Source organism: Perognathus longimembris, chromosome 13, assembly GCF_023159225.1.
Source record: "Perognathus longimembris pacificus isolate PPM17 chromosome 13, ASM2315922v1, whole genome shotgun sequence".
NCBI lineage: Eukaryota > Metazoa > Chordata > Mammalia > Rodentia > Heteromyidae > Perognathus > Perognathus longimembris.
In genome coordinates this window covers 46845155-46867553 of record NC_063173.1, presented here as the reverse complement: position 1 = coordinate 46867553, position 22399 = coordinate 46845155, and the positions used below count along the sequence as shown (strand labels likewise).

General features: G+C 56.1%; 1 protein-coding gene across 3 annotated transcripts in view; it reads right to left on the bottom strand.

Moving 5' to 3' along the window:
• Positions 1 to 22399, bottom strand: part of Tspan18 (tetraspanin 18) — a 44074-nt gene that overhangs the window by 3259 nt on the left and 18416 nt on the right. For 2 of the 3 annotated variants that reach the window (XM_048361622.1, XM_048361624.1), the window contains exons 2-7: positions 10754 to 10830; positions 9950 to 10144; positions 3853 to 3927; positions 3185 to 3283; positions 2571 to 2753; positions 402 to 485 (exon numbers count right to left, since the gene is read on the bottom strand). In XM_048361622.1, coding sequence (XP_048217579.1) covers positions 402 to 485; positions 2571 to 2753; positions 3185 to 3283; positions 3853 to 3927; positions 9950 to 10144; positions 10754 to 10816 — 699 coding nt within the window. In that variant the 5' untranslated portion in view covers positions 10817 to 10830. Of the gene's footprint in view, positions 1 to 401; positions 486 to 2570; positions 2754 to 3184; positions 3284 to 3852; positions 3928 to 9949; positions 10145 to 10753; positions 10831 to 12201; positions 12266 to 22399 lie in introns of all 3 variants that reach the window. The other variant, XM_048361623.1, reaches the window with a different exon arrangement.

The following is a 22399-nucleotide window of genomic DNA, read 5'->3' as shown; positions in this document are numbered from 1 at the left end:
ATAAGATCGCTTAGCACCGCTGGCATACAGTGGGCACCCAGTAGAGGCTTCTAGAATGGGCAAGAACCCAGCCCCACTGGCTCCCACGGCCTCCTCACAAACTTGCTCTGTGTGTGTGTGGGGGGAGCAGGGCACCGCCGGAGGTGGCCCTGCAGGACAGGAGTCCCCATGGTCAGGGCTTCATCAGCAAAGGGGGCTCAAATGCCCCCCAGGAAAAGGCCCTGATACAGAAGTGCAACCTGGAGCTTGATGTATATGTGGGGGATGGGTCCAGACATGTCCAGGGTCTGTGATGCCAGGGGCAGTGGGGGCACCAGTGAGCACTTACAAAGTGAGGAATAGGGGACCGGGGAGGAGGGGGGTACAGGCCCCTTGAGACTTCCTCCTGGGGCTCCACTTACCTCCACTGCCAGGACCCCAATGGCGAGCGCTCCAGCCAGGTAGACGTAGGTTTCAAAGGCATTGAGGATGACCGTGTAGCAGCCCTGGGGGAGAAGGGCCACGCTGAAGTGGCAGCCAGGATGGGCAGTCTGCAGCCCTCCTGGGGCCCAGCCTCAGCACTGGCAACCATAGCATGGGCCCCAGAGCTTCCTTTCATCTCCCCAGAAGCGGTGGGAGGGAGCAGGAGGGCCTCCCGCCCTCAGGAGGAAGGGCGCTGAGGTGCAGAGGGCTGCCCGGTTCCCGCCGCCCCCCATCCTGTCTCAAGGCATCTGAGCGCCTGCTCTCTCTTGGGTTGGCTGTGGGGCCCTTTGCTCAGAGCCTGGTGCTGTCTACAGCCCGGCGCTGTCTACAGCCCTGCACTGTCCTCCGCCTCAGATGGGCGCTGCCCCTGCCCAGGCTGGCATCAGAGTGTGCCGCTGTCACCAGCACCTGTGCTGCTTCTCTGTCCCCCATTTCTGCCCTCGCCAGTGACAGAGGGCAGCTAGGCCCAGTGCCTACTGCACACTGCCCACCTGTAGCAGTAATGACACTGCTCAGCAATGCCACCTCCTGAGGGAGGCCCCTCCTGAGCCGCAGGGACACTGTGAGGGTCTCACCTGGTACAGGCGTCCCCTCCTTACCCACGAGGGTCCCCCCAATCCTGCCAGGATTCCCCTGACCCAGATCCTGCTTGCTGCATGTTGAAGGCCTCACGCTTCCCTGTCCCCACCACCAGCACCCTGGTGCCACCCACAGGCTTTCCTCCTTGGGGACCCGTGTCCCTCTGGAGTCACTTCCAAACCTCAGCCAGAGGGGACCCAGCTGTCCAGCAGCTTCGCCTGAGCAGGTGGTTATGTTACAACTGCATCCATGGCCGCAGAGAAGGGAGCTATGGAGCAAGCCCAGGCCAAGATGGGGCCAGGCTGGAGGCTTTTAGCAGGGGGAGGCTGGGAGGGAGCTGAGCGTCAGCAGAGCCATCACAGGAGTCCCAGGAGGAGCAGCCACCACGGTAAGGAGCCAGCATGGTCTCTGCCAAGCTCTGATTTCATGGAGACAGAGGACAGGAAGCATCTTCCGGAGGAAGAGTGCAGAATCAAGAGCCCATCCACAAAAAAAAAAGAAAAAGCCCTGTAGGACCAGGGTTCTGAGAAGCCTCTGTGAAGTTTGCCAGTTGCGTTAGCAGGTTGTGTTTGCCAATGGCATCTAATGGGTGACAGCTGCCAGTGGCATTAGATGGTGGGAGCCCCCCACCTCCCCTGCGGCTCCCACACCAGTTAGAAACGCCTCTGGAAGTCAGAGAAGAACCTGGACTCTGGTGGCCTAAGGGTGCTCGTGGCCTGGGCTCTTCTTTGTCACCTTTCGAGGGCACTGTCCCATCTAGTTCCATGTCACAGGTGTGTTCCGAGAGGAACATGGAGGAAGTGGGCACAGCAATGTCTTTTTTATTTTTTATTTTCACTCATGGGGCTTGAACTCAGGGCCTGGGCGCCTTCCCTGAGCTTTTGCTTAAGGCTAGTGCTCTACCACTGTGAGCCACAGCTCCACTTCGGGGTTTCCTGGTGGTTCATGGGAGATAAGAGTCTCATAGACTTTCCTGCCCAGGCTGGCTTAGAACCATGATCCTTAGATCTCAGCCTCCTGAATAGTTAGGATTGCAGCCAGCTAGCAATGTCTTCTAAGAATGTGACTCACCGTTCTGAATCACATCCACCTGCCTCCCTTCAGCTAGAGCAGGGTTCCATGGCTGGGCTTCAGGGAGGCTGGGGGGCACAGCCTCTACCCCTTGTTTTGGGAGGAGGTGCATGCCATGGGTGTACCCCCAAGGAGATTGTATGGTTAAGTGGAGTCCCCACTGTGAGATGCTGCTTCTGCCCCTCCCCTCCTTAACCTGCATTATCAGAGGGTTGGAGAACTCCTACTCACCCTGCAAACCGCACACTAAGTGCCCATGCCATGATCGATCCCCCTGTTGGTCCTCAGTGGCTCTGCTGGACTCTCCATTGATTGCAGCTCAATGCAGGAGCCTCCCTCCTCTTCCCCATGAACTTGGGGCCTTGTGCTTGCCGGGCAGGCGCTCTTCCGCTGAGCTAAATCCCCAGCCCCATTCCTGAGGGTCTTAGGTCCCAGCTCCGTCCCCAGGTATGTGGTACCTGCTTATTGATGAACAGGTTCTTCCCCAGCAAGCAGTCCTCCCTGCTCAGCATCACCCCATCCCGAGTCTGGGGTTCTCTCCGGCAACACGCCTCTGGCACCTCTTCACTGTCTGGAGTCAGTAGCCGGAAGATGGAGGCCAGCTTGAAGTCCTCAGGCCCATTGACCCCACAGCAGCCGAACTAGGAGAGTAGAGAGCAGGCACTGCAGGCCAGGACCCAGGGCAGGCAGCCTCCCTGAGGAGAGGGCCAGGGGACCCAGGCAGCTCGCTCCTCCCCTGTCCTTCTGCCTGTCAGCATCTCTGGCATCAGTGGCCTCTGCAGAAGGGGCCTCAGTGGTCATTCCTGCCCACCAGATACCCAGTCACCATGATTATCACCCATGACCACGACCATCATTGGAGGACACAAGGCAGGGCCAGCAGATGGGGTCCAGGCAGAGTTTGGATGGCGATCAATTGGCTGTGACTGCCTGGAATCTGGTGATTGATGATTGCTGCCTGGCACGGGCAGGAGTGGGGATGGCTGGGTAGAGTGTGCACGATGCTGGGTACTGTGGCTCTGAACACTCACGGCATGGGGTGGGGGGGGCACACACGGAAGAGGACACTCACTGTGATCATGACTGAGTTCCAGGTGGCTGAGAAGACATCAGTGTCATTATTGCCCTGGTAATGCTTGTTGAGCTCTTTGGTGAAGAACTCGCGGGTGAGCTAGGGACAGAAAGAGGCATTGAGGCCTGCGGCTGGGTGCTGCCCCACTTTCTCCCCGTTCCTACATCCAACCTGGGGCCAGGACTTCTCAGATCATCCCTACCTTTCAACTTGGGCAGTGTCCACCACCTCCCTGGGGCCCAGCAAGAGACCAAGGTATGGGGGGGGCGGCACAGCAGAGGAAGCTGGGGACCAACCCCAGTCCACCCACAGGCTGCCCGCCTCCCCTCCTCCCCTCCCCACCTCAGAGCCTCCTGACTCTAGTTTATTTGCCAATCCTGGGGCTTGGTCAGGGCCTGAGATCTCCCTGAGCTTTTCAGCTCAAGGCTAGTGCTCTACCACTTTGAGCCACAGCGCCACTTCCGGTTTTCTGGTGGTTCATTGGGGAGAAGAGTCTCATGGGGACTTTTCTGCCCGGGCTGGCTTTGAGCTGTGATGCTCAGATCTCAACCTCCTGAGTGGCTAGGATTACAGATGTGAGCTGCTGGTGTCCAGTGGGGGGAGAGAGCTCTGAGGAGGGGGACAGAGCCACCAATGTTGGAGGGCAGCAGGGGCACTTGGGTACGTACATTTTCCCTGAAGATGAACGCCAGGATGGCCGCCGAGAGCTCTGCCAGGAAGATGAGCAGGATGAACATGAAGAACTGCAGAGGGGGGGGGGCAAGGGGGAGACTTATGAACCCCCATGTGGGACAGGGGTACTGCTGGAGCATGCACCCTGTCACCTGACCGACTCAGGGTTCCTTTCCTAAGAGCTATCAATCAGACATTTCTTTCCCCTTCACAAACATGCCAAGGAGTCACCCTTGCAGTGACTTTTAGTAGACAATAGCATATCTTTATGTCAATAGTACCCCTTGGAGAGGCCTGTTTGTGTGGTGCGCAGCTTGCACAACCCTGCCTGGTAGGCAAGGAAGGAGACAGGGCCTGGGACCCAACGTAGCTATGGGGGGTCCTCTGAGTCCCTGGGAGGTCCCGGCCAGCTTTCTCCCTGATGTTAGCACTGCCCCCTGCCTCTGGTTCCCATGAGAAGCTGGGCTGTCTCCTGCTCAAATAAAGGAGTCAGATTGGACTACCCAAGGCTGCAAAGCCAGGGGCTGAGAACTTGACCTTTGAACACAGAGCACCTGTTCTCCATGCTCCCCACAGGAGCCAGGATGCTGTTGCTCACTGGGCTGCCCCACCCCCAGGACTAGGCCAGCCTCCCTCTTCCGGGCCTCCCAGCGCCACCGTTCCCACCAGGCTGCTGTGGCGGGGCTGTGGCCTGGTGTGAGGCATTCCCAGAGCCCTAGGGTCCAGCTGCCAGCTGGCCAGTGACTACTGAGCCCAGGACTGGCCATGGTGACCTGGCTATTGGTAGCTCCTCGGCCCTGCTCTCTGCTGGCTCTGGGGCTCAGGGTTGTTGGCACAGGAAGAGCAAACAATGCTCTCCATTCCTCAGTGTCCCCTGGAGATTTATGAAGTCTGGAAGGGCCTACAAGGAGTGGACATGCCCTCCCAGCTGCCGGGGTGACCACCCTGAGCCCCGAGAGTCGCTGGCTGGTGCTAGGCCATGCTGGACTAGGAGGCCAGGGTGCTAGGTGCAGTGCCAGGACACCTTGCATCCCTCCTTGCCAGTGTGGTACCACCAGGAGAACAATCACGCAATCGCCCAGGAAACTCCGTTTCCTTTTTGGTAAAATGGTAAAATGGCCCCCAGGCTGCCCTGGGGCTGGTGGCAGGGGTCACCACACTGCACGCCACCACAGGCTTGGGTGTTGTCCAAATGTCCGTGCAGAGCTTGCGTAGGAACTGTGACCAGCATAGGAGAAGAGGGCCATGAAGGGGCCCGGCTCACTCTTGTACCTCCAACTTGGTGTTCCAGAAACTTCCACCAGCACTGTTAGTGCTTCCTGGCCTGTAATGGGTGTCGGCCATCAGAGGCTTTCTGTGTCTTCAGCCCCACCCTGTAGATCCTGAGCAACCCCAACAGTGGCGGCTGCCCCCGTGGGCTGCAAACACCCAGGCCGCAGGATGGCTCTGGGGGCCCCAGGCCCCCAAATAACAAAGCTTCTTCATGAGTGGACTGGAACCCAGCACAGGCGTGCTCTCTCCCCATCCCTGCTCCACTCCCAGGCCTGTGGCCTCCTGCTCCGCAGGGCCCTGCTTGCCCCAGGAGCTCCAACTCAGAGCTGCAGCACCCCGGATGTGTGATGGGAGAAACCGAGACCAGAGAGGAAAAGGGCTGGTCCAAAGGCCAGCCAAAGACAAGGTCTTCTGGCCTAGCTGTCTGTCTGTGTTCAGGGCTGTGGGGGCGGCCCTGCCCAGCACCTGTGGGTGCCAGCACTTATGCATTTCCTGTGTAATCTCAGGCCAAGGTTGGGGAGCCCAGTGGAAGAGACAGGGGTGTTGTGGGCCTCGCTTATGACACCACACTGCGCTGTGCCACCTGACAATACTAGCTTCCGTGAGCCTGATGGGCTCTTGGGCTGAGTGACAGGGGCCCCCCACCTCTGGGCCACCTCTCCCCCATGACAGGAGGGTGGCCCTATTTTACTGATGGCCAGCTCTGATTCTTTCCTTCCCACTTATCAAACGAGCTAGGAGCAGCGCTGAGCAAGGTGACTGTCTTCTCCCTGGGTCCTGAACACCATAGGATAGCAGGGAAGGGGTGATGCACTTTTTATACCGGAGGACACTTAGGTGCAGAGGGGTTATGTAACCAGCCTGAGGACACAGAGCCAACAGACTAAAGACTCTAGTGTCCACTCTTCCTCTGATACTGTCTCACTGAACTTCTTTCCTCTCAGGGCTATTTCCCGGGCACCTACTCAATCCGATAAGTGTGCCTCCAGGCAGACACAGACCACCCTAGCCGTCCACCTGCACTGAGTTCAAACACCAGTAGATGAAATGAACTGGAAATGCGTGGGCAGGGTTGCTAAGGCTTCTGGACAGGGAGCCCCACGTGAGTTCCCACAGCACCTGGCCCCCGACTGCCCCCCTTAGCCTTCCCTGTGCTAACTGCCGAAGGACACGTCAGCCCCTCATTTCCTGAACCTTGAATTTATGGCGCTTTTCTTAGGCTGGGGAAAAAAAACCCCAAACCCTCCAGATATGGAAACTGCTCCTTTGCCTACTTGTAAGCTTTTCTCTTTTCTAGGCTTTTCAAACCCATCTGCTTCTGGGTAACGTCTGCTTTCTGTTCTCGTGTCTAATAAATATTTACCAATTTTCATACTTCATGCTTAGCTCTGCTCATTTATCTTTAAGAGCATGTCTTTCTCGCTCCCCCCAACCCCCTCGGCTGTTATCTTTTCTGGTTTTGCATGTCTTTGGTAAAAAGTCTCTTTGACTAATTAGGAACCTAAAGCTGGTCATTGGTGGTTCTTGCCTGTAATCCTAGCTACTCAGGAGGCTAAGATCTGAGGATTGCAGTCCAAAGCTAGCCCAGGCAGGAGAGTCCATGAGACTCTTATCTCCAAAGAACCACCAGAAAACTGGAAGTAGCGCGTGGCTCAAAGTGGTAGAGCGCTACTCTTGAGCAGAAGAGCTCAGGGACAGTGCCTAGGCTGAGCTCAAGCTTCACAAACCAGCAAAAAACAAGATAAAATAAATTCAAGAACCTTTAGATAAATTGGCTAAAAAGGCTCCCTTGGGTACTGCAATGTCAGCAAAGAGGACAGGGGACGTATAAAACTTGAACAATAAGTGCAAATGTCTTGTGGGCAGCCAGCGCTGTACTGCTCATCTATGAGCGTGCTGCTGGGTGGTGCTCTCAGGTCTGCTGGACTTGGCTGACCCATCACTGCTCTGACTGTCCCGAGGCTCTGTGGTTCTCATCCTCTCATCCTCTCATCCGAGCGGAGCAGCGGAGGCCCAGCTACTCTATCTCCAGGGATCTTTGTGGTCTGTCTTGAGTTGGGTCCTTGTCTCAGTCCCTTCTGGACCAGTCCTCCCTCCCAGCAGGCTAACAAACAAAGCTTCCCAAAGGACCCCAGAGGCTCCCAGGAGTGACTCAGTGTCCCCTCCCCTCAAGCTGGAACCAGCACCCAGCCAGCTTCAGAAGGGTTGGGAGAGGAAAAGAAATGTGGTTGCTTTTTAGGTCATCTTTTTTTTGTTGTTGTTTGGTTGTGGGTTTTTGTTTGTTTGTTGGTTGGTTGGTTTTGTTTTGGCAGAACCGGGATTTGAACTTGGGCATCATGATTGCTAAGCTGTCTGACAATGCTGAGTTATACCTCCAGCCTTTTTTATGCTGTAGCTATTTTTCAGATAAGGTCTTTTAATTCTGTTCATGCCAGCCTCAGACCTTGATCCTCCTACATACATGAGATGGTGTTGTCTGGGTGGCTGGCCCACAGGTGCGTACCACCACTCCTGGATTATTATGATTAACAAAGGAAGGGAAGGGAGGGAGGGAGGGAGGGAGGGAAGGAGGGAAAAGAGGGAGGGAGGGAGGGAGGGAGGGAGGGGAGGAGGATAGAAGGAAGGAAGGAAAGAAGGAAAGGAAGAAGGAAGGGAAGAAGGGAGGGAGGGAGAGAAGGAAGGAAAGGAAGGAAGGGAAGAAGGGAGGGAGGGAGAGAAGGAAGGAAATGAAGAGGGAAGGAAGGAAGGAAAGAAGGGAGAGAAGGGAGGCGGGGAGAGAATCAAGGAAGGGAGGGAGGGAGGGAGGAAGCAAGCAAGCAAGCAGCTAAGCAGATAGCAGAGGGCACAGGGAGAGGGGTTACAACAGAAGTGTCCCCTCCCCCCCCCCCGCAGCGGCCTTGGCTCTCTCGGGACAACCATTTCTCTGTCCTGCCCAGCCCTGGCTCTAGTCTTCTCCCTAAGCAGTGGGCAGTACAGGCACGAATGGTCCTGTGCAGCAGACCAGGAGGTGGCAGAGCCCTGGGCGGTGTCAGCACCGACGCCGTCTAGGTCTAGCTTCCTGTTCTGGCTGCAGAGCCTGGCCCATCAGTAGTGGGTGAGTCCCTGGGGTGCCAGGTGGGGGTGGTGCCTCCTCCCTTGCCAGGACTCTGGGCATGAGCTGCCATGGCAAGGGTGGCCCACCAGAGGGCGCTCAGGACAGCCCTCATCTCTCTCCCAGGACAAAGTGTGTGCAGTTTAGTGTGTGCAGTTTACACCTGGGAAGGACAAATGAAGCCTCCTCCCCACATCCCACGGTCCACCACACTTGCTTTGTGGGCCACCGAGCATCTCGCAGTGGCATGGTACAGGATGTCTGTCCCCGAGGGTGGCCAGGTGCCGGTCCCCCTAGGATCACGTTTCCCAGGAGCACCTGCAAGCTGAGCCCACCACAGGCACATGGCTTCCTTCAGCAGTGACCTCCCCAGATATTGGCACCATGTGCATAGGAAGAGGGCAGGTTGCACACGGGGAGCCAGGTTCTCCCCCCACCCTGCAGGGCCTCCAGGGAGATGCCGGTCACTGCTCCCCTAGTGAACCCCATCTCTTGTACTAAGAGCATGACCTCTATATATTCTGAGACTGCATCATCTCTACTTCATGAGTAGGTGTGAGGCTGGGTGCTGGAGGCTCAGGCCTAATAATCCTGGCTACTCAGGAGGCTGACCTCTGGAGGATCATGGTTCGAGAACAGCCAAGGCAGAAAAGTCCTTAGCGCTCCAGCTCCAAACTAACCAGCAAAAAGCTAGGCTAGAGGCATGGCTCAAGTAGCAGAGTACTAGCTGGACAAATGGAGGACTTCAAATTCTGTCATTGCCAAAAAAAGAAGAAAGAAATATGTCTGAAGGGTGATGACCTTAGCTGTGAGACTAAGGAGGTATACATTAGGATTTTTTTTTTGGTAGGAAACAAAGAAGAAACACATCATGGTGAATGTCAGTGTTTTCATTTGGTCTGGGGCCAAGGTGTGTGTGTGGGGGCTCACCCCAACTGCAGGGTGAGGCCCAGTACAAAGGCAAGGAGCAAGGGCCAGACAAAGGCTCATCGGCCCAAAGCTCAAGGTGAACACATCCCTGAGCTGGGACACAGGCTAGACAGGTTCTGGTCCAGGGCTGGGCCTGGCTTCTCTTGGGGCGGCAATGAAATCCAGTGGAAGGGAGAAAGGGTGGGAGGGAGAGTGGGAGGGATGGGAGAGGAAGGGATGGAGGGAAAGAGAAAAAGGAAGGAGAACAGGAAGAAAGGAGGAAGAAAGCTTCTAGAAGGGAGAAAAGGAGAGAGGAAGAGAGAGGAGGGAGGGGGGAGAAGAAAAGAGGAGAAAGGAAGAAAGAGAGAGGGAGAGAGAGAGTCCGAGATAAAGAGACAAAGAGAGGAGGGAAGGAGGAAGACGAGGGAGAGATGAAAGGAGGAAGAGAAGGGAGGAGAGAGGAAGGGAGGGTGGAGGGAAGGAGGGCTGCTGTGGGAAGCCAGTTCCCAGCATCAGACATGGGGTACTTGCCTGTGATCTGGAAACGGGATGCTGGGACAGGCAGATTCATAGGAACACCCACCCTCTCTGAAATAAAAGAGCAGCCCCTCCCCTGAGGCCATTAGGAACCTCTGGGAAGCTCAGCGAACCTGAGGCCATGAGGGAGGAGGTACTAGGGCTGGACGCAGACACTGGGGAGCCTGCAGGAGCCTTCCCCGATGGGGAAGGGCTGTAGGCTCCAAGCCAGATCTGGCCCGGGAGCCTGCACCCCCACTTCCCCCCCAGCTCCCCTCTCCCGTGGGGTGGGGACAGGGACTCACAAACAGCAGCAGACACTTGTTCTCCCGGGCGGCCCCGCAGCAGCCCAGGAAGCCCAGCAGGAAGAGCAGGCCGCCCATGGCCAGCAGGACGTAGGCACCGGTGATGAGCAGAGGGTTGGCGGCCACGATCTCCCGGAAGCCCGTGGGGTCCACCAGGACCCAGATGCCCACGCCCAGCAGGCAAGCTCCCCCCAGCTGTGAGGAGGAGGAGATGCAGGGAGGTGAGAAGTCGCTTGCCTCTGGGGACCTGCGAAGCTGGGTCAACAGCTGGGGCTTGAACTTGGGGCCTGAGCTTGTTTTATTCAAGGCCAGAGCTCTACCACTTAAACCATAGCTCAATTTCCAGCTTTTCAGTGAGTTTCACATACTTTTCTGCCCAGGCTGGCTTTGAACCATGATCCTCAGATCTCAGCCTTCTGAGTAGCTAAGATGACAGGCGTGAGCCACTAGCGCCCATCTCTTGCTGGGTTTTGAGGGGGCCTCTGTTCCCAGGGAAGCTCCAGCCTGCAGTCCCACCGAGCTCAGCCAGGCAGCCTGGGATGAACCTGGATGGGTTCCCTTTCTCCCACACCCCCCACCCCCGGTGCCCAAAGGCCTGCCCTGAGCCTGGCCCCTGCCAGCATCTGTAGAAAACCTCTCTATTCATGGGGCATCCTGGGAGTGGGGTGGGCATGCAGGGGCCCCCTCCGGGAAAGCCTACCAGGCAGGTGTGTCTGCCTCTACCCCACCTCCACCCCCAAATCTCACCCTGGGGACAGCTCTGCCATAGGCCGGCATAGGCCAGGGGGAGCCAGGAACACTTACAAAGATGAAGAAATTGAAAACGAACATCAGATACTTCATGCAGCTCAGGCAGTCGCCCTCCATGATGCTTGCTCCTCCTACAAAAACAAGGTTCCCTCAATTTTCCGGCTGGGGGACATACAGCCTTGGGGGAGACCCCAAAGCCAGCTCTACCCTTGTGGCTGGTAGAGGGAGGAGTTGGAATATGTCCTCTCCTGGGAACTGTGATTCCCCCACCCCCACCCCAGTGTAGCTGCGGGTGGGAGCACAGAGCTGAGGTCAGCCCCTGTGGGATGCAGCCTCTGGTCTACCATTCCCTCTGCAGCCCCACCGGTGGTGGTGGTGGGGGGGGTCACAGTTCCTAGGCTTGGCAGATGCGACCACTGTCAAGTTAGGTGCAGTGGAGGGAGCTTCCTTCTGTGTGAGCCCCAAACCACAAATGGAGGATGGCAAGCTCAGGGCATGATGCCTGATAGGCAATCGTGCCAACAGCTGGAAACACCTGGCCCACCTGCATGGAACGGGCACAATCAATTCCATGTAATCCTTAGAAGCTCCAGGACTCAGGAGCAGCCGTTCTGTTACTACAGTGAGGGGACGGAGGCCCCGAGAGGGAGTGACACCTGTCCGAGGTCACACAGCTTGGCCATGCCCAAAAACAAAATCTGGGTCCACCTGGATTCAGAGCCCCAACTCTCCACCCACGTTTGTGGTGAATGCCAAGTCCTTTGCTCCCCTTCCCCTCCCACCCCCCCAAAGCACAGACCCGTCTCCACTTTTTTTTTTCTCTTGTCCATTATGGGGCTTGAACTCAGGGCCTGGATGCTGTCCCTGAGCAATTTTGTTTAAGGCTAGCACTCCACCACTTTGAGCCACAGCACCAGCCAGTTTTCTAGTGGTAAATTGGAGATAACAGTCTCACAGACTTTCCTGCCCGGGCTGGCTTTGAGCCATAATCTTCAGATCTCAGCCTCCTGAGCAGCTAGGATGACAGGCATGAGCCACTGGTGCCCAGCCCTGTCTTCTTTCTCTCTTGGAAAACCAGCCTCCTGGGCCCTCACCTACCATCCAGCCAAAGCCCAAGGCCACGTCCCAGAACGAATTAGTGATAGATTCCAGCCAGGCAGCATGGCCAGCCCCCTGCGGACACATTACACATTCTGTGGGCTACTTTAAAAAACTTATTCTGGTGGCGTCCATCTGTCTCTGGTAGAATGTGTCTTTGTAAAGACCGCCATGCCGTCACAGGCCTGGTCGGAGTTAATAACTCTGACGAGATGGATGGAAAGAGACTGTGGGATCAGCCAATCAGAGAAATGAAATTAGTCAGCATGAGAGAGTAGGATGGGAGGAGACAGAGATGGAGCGAGAACAGAGTCAGGAAGAGACAGTCCGAGACAGAGCCCAGGAGTAGGGGCTGTGCCAAGGGACGGGGGGCTGAAGTATAGTGGGGCAGCTGGCCACTTCACCTGAGCAACTCTTGAGGTGTCAGCAGGACAGAGGCTCTCGTGTCTCCCTTACAGCCAGCTTGTTCTGTAAAAGAAAAGATCCCATTACCCCAGGAGGCCAGGGAGGCACAGCCCCCCCGCCCTCCACTCTCCTGCCGGGGCAGGCAGCTTCCTCATCTGTGCCATTTGTATCCCTGGGGGGGTCCCGTCCATTGAGAGGGGTTGTCCTTGGCCACCTCCTGCCCAGTTGGGGGCCCCTGCAGGCCCCTAGGCTGGGATGGAAGTTTCTGGCAGGGGATGCCAGCCTGGCTGCACACGGCGGTAAACTGAGGAAACGCGGTGGGTATGGGTGGCACCTGGGCATGCTCAGTGAGTGACATGTCGGCAGAGAGAATGCCAGTGGGACCTGGCTCACCAAAGTCCTCCCCAGCCTCCCAGCAGAGGTTTGATGCTGGGGAGCACACCTTGGCTGTGCCTAAGGGCTTGCCAGAAGGTTCCCTGGGGCCAGCTCTGAGCAGTGGAAACGAGGCTGGACTTATGAAGTCAGGGGGTTCACATGGAGATGGCAGTCTGTGACCCAGGTCTGCTTGCCCACTGGTGAAGAGAATGAAATGGTGAGAGAGTCTCTGGGATGGGAGCAGCATGGCTTCTTCCCATGGGGAAGGGAGAATACCAGGTCTCAAGACACCTGCGTGGAGTCTTCCCCAAGTGATAGCTTTCTTGGGGTAAGGTCTGGTGGCTTGTTCCCTCTCTCCCTCCCACTTTCCCTCCCTCCCTCCTTCCCTTCCCTCCCTCTACCTATCTATTCATGTATGTATCCATTCATTTATCTATTCATCCATCCACCCCTCCTGTACCCCACCCACCCCATCCATCCCCTGTCCCCATACCCACTCTTCTATCTATCCACCTACCCATCTATCCATCTCCCCTTCCACCCACATACCCAACAGTTTATCCTTCTACCTACCTCTCCATCCACCAAGGGATGCATCTATCCATCCACCATCTACCTTCCATCCTTTCCCCTCTCTCTCCCTTCCTTCCTCTCTCTCCTCCTCTACTCATCCATTCCTGGGGAGTGGGAGTGTGGTAGGAGCTTGGAGAAAACAAAACCCAGGAAATAAGGGCCTGGGAGCCCATGGGCCAGGGGTTAATCTCACTGGCGTGCCTCCTCCTGAGCGGCGGAGAGGATGACAGAGGCTGGTGTAAGGAGGTAGGGAGGCAGGGCAAGGGGCTTCCCTCCCAGAGCTCACTGGGGCCCACGAGCTGGTATCTCTACTTGTCCTAAACAGTCAGGCACATCACCCACCTGCCCTGTCTGTGTGTGAGCCAGCTTTGAGGCATTGGGCAGTTTAACAGTGGTAAAACTGAGCCCAAGAGGAGAGAAGTGACTTGGCTCATGCCTCACTTGGAGTAAGCAATGGTGGGTCCACCCCCTGGAGTGGGAAAACAAGAGCTTACCAGCTCTGAGAGAAAGGGCCATCACCCGTGACCCTAGCTTCTCAGGAGGTTGAGACCTGCAGCTCGCAGGTCAAAGTCACCGTGGCAGGAAAATCTGTGAGACTCTTATTTCCAATTAACCACCAGACAACCAGAGGGGGAGCTGTGACTCAAGTAATAGAGGAGCAGTGGTCTTGAGTGGACCAAAAGCTCAGGGACAGCACTCAGGCCCTGAGTTCAAGCCTCAGTACCAGTGAGAGAGAGAGAGAGAGAGAGAGAGAGAGAGGTGTCATTCTGCATGGGATGTGACATCCACACATCAGCCCTGGTAGGCAGACACTGTGTCCCCTTGAACAGCATAAACTTGGGGCCTAGAGATGTGTGTGTGTGTGCGCGCGCGTGTATGGGGGAATCTCTGGAAACCTGAGCCACTTGTGCAACCAACTTTATTTATTTATTTATTTATTTTTGCCAGTCCTGGGCTTGGACTCAGGGCCTGAGCACTGTCCCTGGCTTCTCTTTGCTCAAGGCTAGCACTCTGCCACTTGAGCCACAGCGCCACTTCTGGCCATTTTCTATATATGTGGTGCTGGGGAATCGAACTCAGGGCTTCATGTATGTTAGGCAAGCACTCTTGCCACTAGGCCATATTCCCAGCCCTCAACCAACTTTAGACAAGGAGTCAGATGGCTGTGCTGGGAGTGAGGGGGGGAAAGGGGAAGAAGCTCCCCTTCCCCCAGATCTGGCTCGTAGGATAAGGAGTATGAGGAAGTGGCCTCGGGGTGCTGTGCCCCTTGGAGCAGGATGAACCCCAGAGGGGCGGAGGGGAGGCTCCGGTCCTGGCAAGCACAGAGCTCCGGGCTGGAGCCTGGTCGAGGGCTGCCTCACTGGGCAGGTGAAGCCACCTGACTCCTCCCGGGCGCTGCGGTCCCTGTGGAGGGAGGCCCTAAGCAACACTGCTCCCTTCTCTCTGTGTCCTGCAGACCCTCCATGGCCGCTCTCCTGTCTGTCCTGCAAGAGGACAGCCTGGGGGACACAATTCCATGCTCCACCTGCATGGATGCTGCAGCGCCCGGGACAGTGCCGGCTCTGGCCAGCGCCCGTGAGACCCTGGCATGGCCAGCACCCCACTCCCCTCACCCATTGTGAAACCAAGGGTGGCTGAGAAAGACTACAAAACACCGCAAAATGATGAGATAAAACTTTTGCCATCATCATCGTCATTGTTGGGAATACAGGGCTGCCCAGCCCACAGTGCAGGGGTATGTGGGGAGAACAACACACAGGGCTTGCTTGTCAGCAGGGATGCAGATATTTATCCCCAAATGGCCCGCTGAATTTCAGGCTAATTGCAGTGACATTGTGAAACTGAACCAGATCATTTATTGGGTCAGGCATTTACTAAGAATCAGACTGCAAGTTGGACGCTGGTGGCTCGCGCCTGTCAGCCTAGCTACTCAGGAGGCTGAGATATGAAGATCTCAGTTTGAAGTCAGCCTGGGAAGGTGAGTTTGGGAGTCTGTGACACTCTTTATCTCCAATTAATCACCAGAAAGCTGGAAGTGGCGCTGTGGCTCAAAGTGGTAGAGCACTTGCCTTGAGCAGAAAAGCTTAGTGAAAGTGACCAGGCCATGAGTTCAAGCTTCAGGACTAGCACCAAAAAAAAGAGAGAAAAGAAAAGAAAAAAGAAAGAACCACTCTACACAATGTATGTATGCCTTGGAATCCTCTCATTTAACCCTTATCCAGCAAGGTGGACTCTGTGACGACCCCACGTCACAGACAAGGTCACTGAGGTCCACAGGAGGTCACTAACTGTCTTGTGTTTGTCTACCTGCTTTGGTGGGACCTGGTTGTGAGCCGGGGGCGACTGCCAGGCTCCAAAGTAGAGTCCTGGCAAGACACAGTTCCATGGGGCATGGTAGCGAAGGGGACACCAAAAAGGGCGAGCTCAAACCCAGTGCTGTTCTACCTCAAATCAGGCAAGCAAGCGCAGAGCTTCCAGAAGCCGCTAGCATCCTCCCCAGAGCCAGCTAGGGACTTCTGGTGAGGGACAATCCAGCCCTGCCTTCTCTTGACAGATGGGAGCCCCTGAGGCTCCGGAGCCGGGTGGGGATGGGGCCGAGGTCACGCTGTGCCCCAGGGCTCTCCACAGCAGGCTCCTGCCCCGGGCCAGACAGCTTTATTAAGTGCCCCAGATGGCGGCTCAGCCCATCTGCAGGGAGTGGGGTCGGGAGGGGCGCTCTGATGAAGAACAGCTCAGTTCATAAATCACTCTTCTCACTCTTACTGCCCCTAGCCCCTGGGCAGCTTTCTGGAGGAGGAGAGAGAGGGAGGGTGGGAGGGAGGGAGAGAGAGAGAGAGAGAGAGAGAGAGAGAGAGAGAGAGAGAGAGAGAGACAGAGAGAGAGAGAGAGAGAGAGAGAGAGAGAGAGAGAGAGAGAGAGAGAGAAGGCAGGTGGACCAGGGAGATGAGGAAGCTCAATTGGAGAAAAGCTCAGGCACCTAGAAATGTTTTATGCACATCACTACCAGGAGAGGGCGCTGTGGTCCAGGACAGAGCCCCACAGAGTCTCCAAGCAACTGGTGTGCCGGCAAGTGGGGGGCGTGGCTGGGCCACCTTGCCTCTAGATTCCCCACCCCACCCCCATTCCTCATTGGTGACATGGGGCTCTTCAGCTCCACATCCTAGCGTCACCCCAAGGATTGCAGGGGCTGATGGCCTATGAGCATTTATAGATCAATAAGCACAGAAAAGTTCCTTCTTGCTGTATTTTTTCCCCCAGCACCTGCTAGTGCCAGCCCTGGGCTTGGTCCAAGGTACTGAGGCCAGTGACCACCCCCCACTCATTCAAGTGCAGTGAGGATCCATCACCCCAGGACTCAGAGAGGTGTGCTCTGGCAGGATGGAGAACAGGGATCGAGCCTGGATGTGTGGGGACCACAAGGCAGGAATCGACGAATTTATTGATGCCAGGCACTGAGTTCCCAGACATCTACTTAAAATGATCTCACTTGATCCTCCAGAAAGCTCTGCAAAGGATGCAATACCATCCTTTCCTCTCACAGAGGCGACAATGAAGAGGTCAAGGGCTCAGGAAGGTCCTGAAGCTGGACAGGGCTGGAGCTGGGACCCACGTGGAACATGGCCTTACACCCACCGTCCTTTCTTCCTCAGTGTGCAGGCTGAGGTTTGTAAGAATAACATGGATTCTCACTATGGGGTTGGAGGCTGGGGAGGGGGGAGGTCTGTGCTCACTGGCTGGGACTGCCGGGCCTTGTCCCAAGGCAGACGGCTCATAAACAAGCAATTGGCTCTGAATCCTGGCAAGCCTGGCCAATGGCACTCAGCTGAATGGGGGCTACAATCTAATTAGGCTCCAGAGGGGGGGAATGCCCCCGAGGGCGGATGGTACCCGGAAAGCAAAGCCTGCTTATGGAAGCAATAGGATCTTCAATGACAGCCTCCCTAGACCCCCACCTTCACTGAGCTCTGGCTGTCAAGGGGCCAAAGGGCGTGGGCAACATCTGTGAGTCCAGCCAGGGAGCTCTGGCCTTGTAATGGGCCCTTCCATCTGTCCCAGGACTCTCCTGGGCATTTCCACCATGAGAGTCTTTAAAGAAAGATGAGCCAAGCCAGGCACCAGTGGCTCACATCTATTAATCCTAGCTACTCAGGAGGCTGAGATCTGAGGATCAAGGTTCAAAGCCAGCCTGGGACAGGAAAGTCTGTGAGACTCTTAGCTGCAATTAAACGCAGAAAACTGGAAGTGAACTCACATAGTAGGTTGGATGAACTCTTGAGACAAAGAAGGGTTTTCTGCTCTTTTGCCATGCCTCTCCTCTAGAGTGGCTCCAGGTCCCTGGAGCCTGCTGGTGCCCAGAGTGTCCATGGTCATTGCCTGTGCCTCCCACAGCCCTACCAACTGCCCTGCTAACACACCAGCCACACCAGGCCCACACTGAGCTATGTCTGCACCTGGCCTTGAGCTCAGGTGGGCCATTTGGAATCCAGAAGATTTGTTCCTGCCTGGGCCAGCTTCCAAGGAGGATCCCCCAGCTTTCAGCTTCTGGGATAGTTAGGGTTACAGGTGTGAGCCACCGTGTTTGGGCCCTGGGAAGATCCCATCACAGTCAGGGCGCTGGAGGTCAGGTGATCAAGGGGTCGGGGCGTTGAATGTTGCACAGATCAGGGGAAACCATTCTACATAGACAAGGAGGTGGCCCTCCTCGGAGGCCGGACTTGAAGACCAACATGGTGTTCAGTACTCACGTGTGGCTGAAGTGGACAAAAAATTGTGTCGAAGGGCTCAAAAATGAGGAGCTTCTCCCTTCCTGAGTATTGCACCCGTGAAGCCCCCCAGGCCAGCTCTGCCAGCCATACCCAGTGATCTGCACAGGTGGGTGCACACACCGGCCCAGGCCCCTCAGAGCCCAAACCAGGGCAGGGAGACAGGTCTGAGAGAAGATGGGAGGGGTCAGAGGGGAGAGAGGCGCAGCCCCAAGGACCTGCTCTACTCAGGGCCTGGGGAAGGGGTTGCTTGTGGGAAGGGGCAGGAGGCTGGCCTGCCCTGGCAGGATTCAGGGGGGCACACTCGCAGCCACTGTGGATGCAAGGCCCAGTCTCCTCCACCACTGGATCCACTCAGCTCCCAGCATGCTCTCCTCCCATTCTCTCTCCCGTGAGCACCGTTGGACTCGGTGGGATCAGGTCATTCAGCTGCTCAGCCTCCCACCTTTGCCTTGTCCCTCCCCAACATAGACTACAGACCCTCTGGTGTCCCCTTTCCAAGTCCCTGTAGGACATACCTGGGGTAGTGGGTCTCATAAAATCAACAGAAGAAACACTCCAGATTCTCCATGTGCCAGGAGCTGTGCCTTGGTGCCTATCTAGTCTTACGTGGGGCTCAGAGATGGCGAGAAAGCTTCCCAGGGAGGCCCAGCTGGGGAGGAGATGAGCCAGGAGTCTAGTCCAGAGGCACACGGGTGACATGGGCCAGGACACTAGACGTCAGTGGTGGAGCGTGAGCTGGTGGCCAGGGAGTCCTGGGTTCAAATCCAGACTCCAGGTCCTGAGCAGAGCCTGCCTTGTCTCCATCCCTCCTCTCCTCTGTCCCTTTCTCACAGCCAGCTGAGTCTCTCCCTCTTTACATTCATGGCCTCCCCCCCACTCCCAGGGCCTGGGGCTCAAAAGAGATCCTTTGAAAGACCTAGTGATCCATCCCAAAATATGCAGGACTGTTGCTGGGGCAACCTGGCCCACCACACAAATCCAGATTTAAAGACTGAATGTGTTCATGGATATTAAGGGGGCCTGAGAACCGGGAGGACAAGGGCACAGGTCTGAGTTGGGGTGAGGGGTTTGGGGGAGCAACCCCCACTCCCATCTTCCTCCCACAGAAAAGGGTGAGAAGGGTTCCCCACTGCTGTGCTAGGAATCACAGGATCAAGCAGGTAGAGGTCTGTGAACCCTGGGCAAGTGGGTGGGAGCCAGAATCCTATGGCTGGGAGCATGTGAGGGGTGGGTGGGGTATCTGGGGGGAGGGCAAGTGTGTTGCAGGTGGACAGAAAAAAACCCACCTTGTCCCCATAAATACCCGCCAACAGTCAGTGCCGCAATGGAAGAGGGACATAGATAGCCAGGCCACACGGCCACGGAGCAGGTGGCAGGCTGGAACCCGGAGCAGTGTGGCTCCCACGTGATGTCTGGCTGGCAGGCAGGCAGGGAGCACTTTTTTTTTTTTTTTTTTTTGCCAGTCCTGGGGCTTGGACTCAGGGCCTGAGCACTGTCCCTGGCTTCTTTTTGCTCAAGGCTAGCACTCTGCCACTTGAGCCACAGTGCCACTTCTGGCCATTTTCTATATATGTGGTGCTGGGGAATCGAACCCTGGGCTTCATGTATATGAGGCAAGCACTCTTGCCACTAGGCCATATTCCCAGCCCTGGGAGCACTTTTTACAGATCATGGATTCTGCTACAATGATCCCACAGGGCGGTAGGCACTGGTACTCCATTTTATCGAAGTGGAAACTGAGGTCCTAGAGGGGAGGTAAGATCACAGGCAAGGAGGAAGGGCTGGATTTAGGCCTCAGCAGACATGTGCACACATATGTGGACACTCTAATACGATGCACAGGACACACACACATATACATGCACACAGGGAAATGACCACTGGTACTTTCCTGCCTGTGTGGTCTCACCAATGCCTGTAATCCTAGCTACTTAGGAGGCTGAGATCTGAGGATTGTGGTTGGGAGCCAGCCTGGGCAGACAAATCCCCATGAGACTCCTATCTCTAATTAACTACTCAAAAAACTGGGAAGTATGACAGAAAGTGGTAGAGTGCTAGCCTGGAGCAAAAGAGCTCAGGGACAGTGCCCAGGCTCTGAGTGAAAGCCCCACGACTGACCAAAAATAAATAAATTCAAGTCCCTTTGGACAGTGCCTCCACCAACATCAAAATGATCTTCCAGGAGGGCAAACCCCAAAACCTCACTCCCATGTCTGTCCTGCCCGCAGCCCTTGGTGTCCCACGCTCGCTTGATTCTCACAATCCCTCATGGAGGCGGCGTGGATTCTGTTTTATGTGGAGTGGGAGCAGGAGGCACTGAGGCAGTTCCTGATCTGGTCAGCCCCGGTCCTCGGCCGGCAACCTGCCCGCCCATTTCACGGTTCCATGGGCTGCAGTTGATGTCTCAGCCATTTCTCTGCCTGTTTCTCTCATCAGGAGCCTGGCTCCCATCTCTGCTGAACGATGCTGGGGCCCATGTGGGGTGATCACCCTGAAACCACCCATCCATCCAGAGGGGGCAGGAATCTTCCTATCTCAGAGACAGTAGCTGGGAGGGCTCCTTGCCCCCCCCTGCCCTCCCCACCCCCCGGGAGTCTTCAGCCCACAACTGCCTTATTGCAAACCCCCAGGGCCAGGAACTGTCCAAGCAGAAATGGAGTGCCAGGCCTCACCCCACAGTCCTGTGGGGTGCTACTCACTTCCCACCCCCCCAGATATACAAACAGACAAACAAACAAATACAGGATCTTCTCAACCTTGGTCGATTCTGGCCGCCTAGCCTGAATTAGGGAAGGTCACAGCCTTTCCCACAAGACTCACTACAGGTAGTTGGCGCTCAATGATGGAGGGAAAACAGCTGACAAGCAGAGGTGGTGACAGGCATGCCGGCAATGCCAAGCCTTCGAGGAAATGAACCAGGCTGTCCTGTGGACAGGCAGAGGGGAGCTGGGTCCAGCTTTTGTCCTTCCCCATAAAGAGCCCCTGGAGTCAGAGAGAAGGGTAGGGTGGGGGCTGGGGAGGGGGGAGGGGAAGGGCTGGGTCTCCCTTCACACAGGGGCGTGGACAAAGTGGAGCTCAGAGGTGCTGGGTTGCCATGGAGTGCCACACACCACTCAAAGGGTCGCCATGCCGGGGTGGGTCGTAGGCCAGGAGGCTGGCCACCCCTGGCCCAGGGGTGGAGTGGAGGAGCAAGTACCCACTGCCCGTGGCTCCAGCCAGGACTCTAACTTCTTGGCAAAATAATGACACCCATTGAGCTGGTTTTATCCACAGTGCTTAGGACCAGACGTGTTTCAGACTCAGGAGCCATTTGGACTTTAGAAGATCCACTTTCAAAAAGCCAAGATTTCAGAGTTTTCGATTAGGAAAGCTGAGCCTGTAGCTAGGACAATCCTTCTCCTCATTGTCTTTGTCTTTTGAGGAGGGTGATGGTCCTGGGTTCTCGACCTGGGGGATGGGACAGACCCCACTGCGAGTTATGCCAGGGGAACAACAGCAGAGGTGCCAGCCAGTTACCTAGAATGATGTGGACAACTTTATAAAGAGCCAGCCAGTAGACCCTTAGGCTCTGCCGGGGATCCTGTGTGCTTCAGCTAAATGCAGCACAGAAGGCTCAGGGCCAGCACGGCTTTCTGGGAAGAGACTGGGCAGGATTCAGCCACAGGCCGACTTTAAGAACACTTAGGAGCTTGCCTTGAGCTGAAAGACTACAAGTAAATGGGGTTCCCCCCGCCTGTGGGTGGGAAGCACTGAACTGCCCATCCCGAGAGAGCGCCTGGGTTCAAGCTCACCTCTCTGAACCTTGGCAGTCTTCAACTGCAACAACCTCCTCCCAGAGTTGTTGTGAGGGACAGAGGGGTCCAAGAACGAAACTACCCTTAGCAAACATAAAATGCTGGCCACCTGGGGGCTCCAGCCTTGTTTCTGGGATCCAGGGAGGCTGAGCAGGGCTCAGGAGGGTACAGGGAGGATGGAAGGGGCTAAAGAATTTCAAGGTGGCTGGGGAGTGGTGCTATGGCTCAAGTGGTAGAGTGCTAGCTAGCTTTGAGCCAAAGAAGCTCAGGGACAGAACCCAGGCCTTGAGTTCAAGCCCTAGGACTGGCATACCCATTCCACACAAGTAGAGTTTCTTTACCTTCTATGGGCTGGGAATGTGGCTTAGTGGTAGAGTGCTTGCCTGGCATGCATGAAGCCCTGGGTTCTTCAGTACCACATAAACAGAAAAATCCAGAAGTGGCACTGTGGCTCAAGTGGTAGCTTGCTAGCCTTGAGCAAGAAACAGAAGCTCAAGGACAGTGCCCAGGCCCTGAGTTCAAGCCCCAGGACTGGCAAAAAAAAGAAGAATGGAGTGGGGGGGAGGGCACAGAGCTGGTTACCCACCAAAACCAAGAACCTGTGACCTTGCTTCTCTCTTGGGACCCAGCAAGAATTCCCCTGGTTGAACCCCCTGCAGAGATGACTCAGAGCAGAGCTTCCCCATACA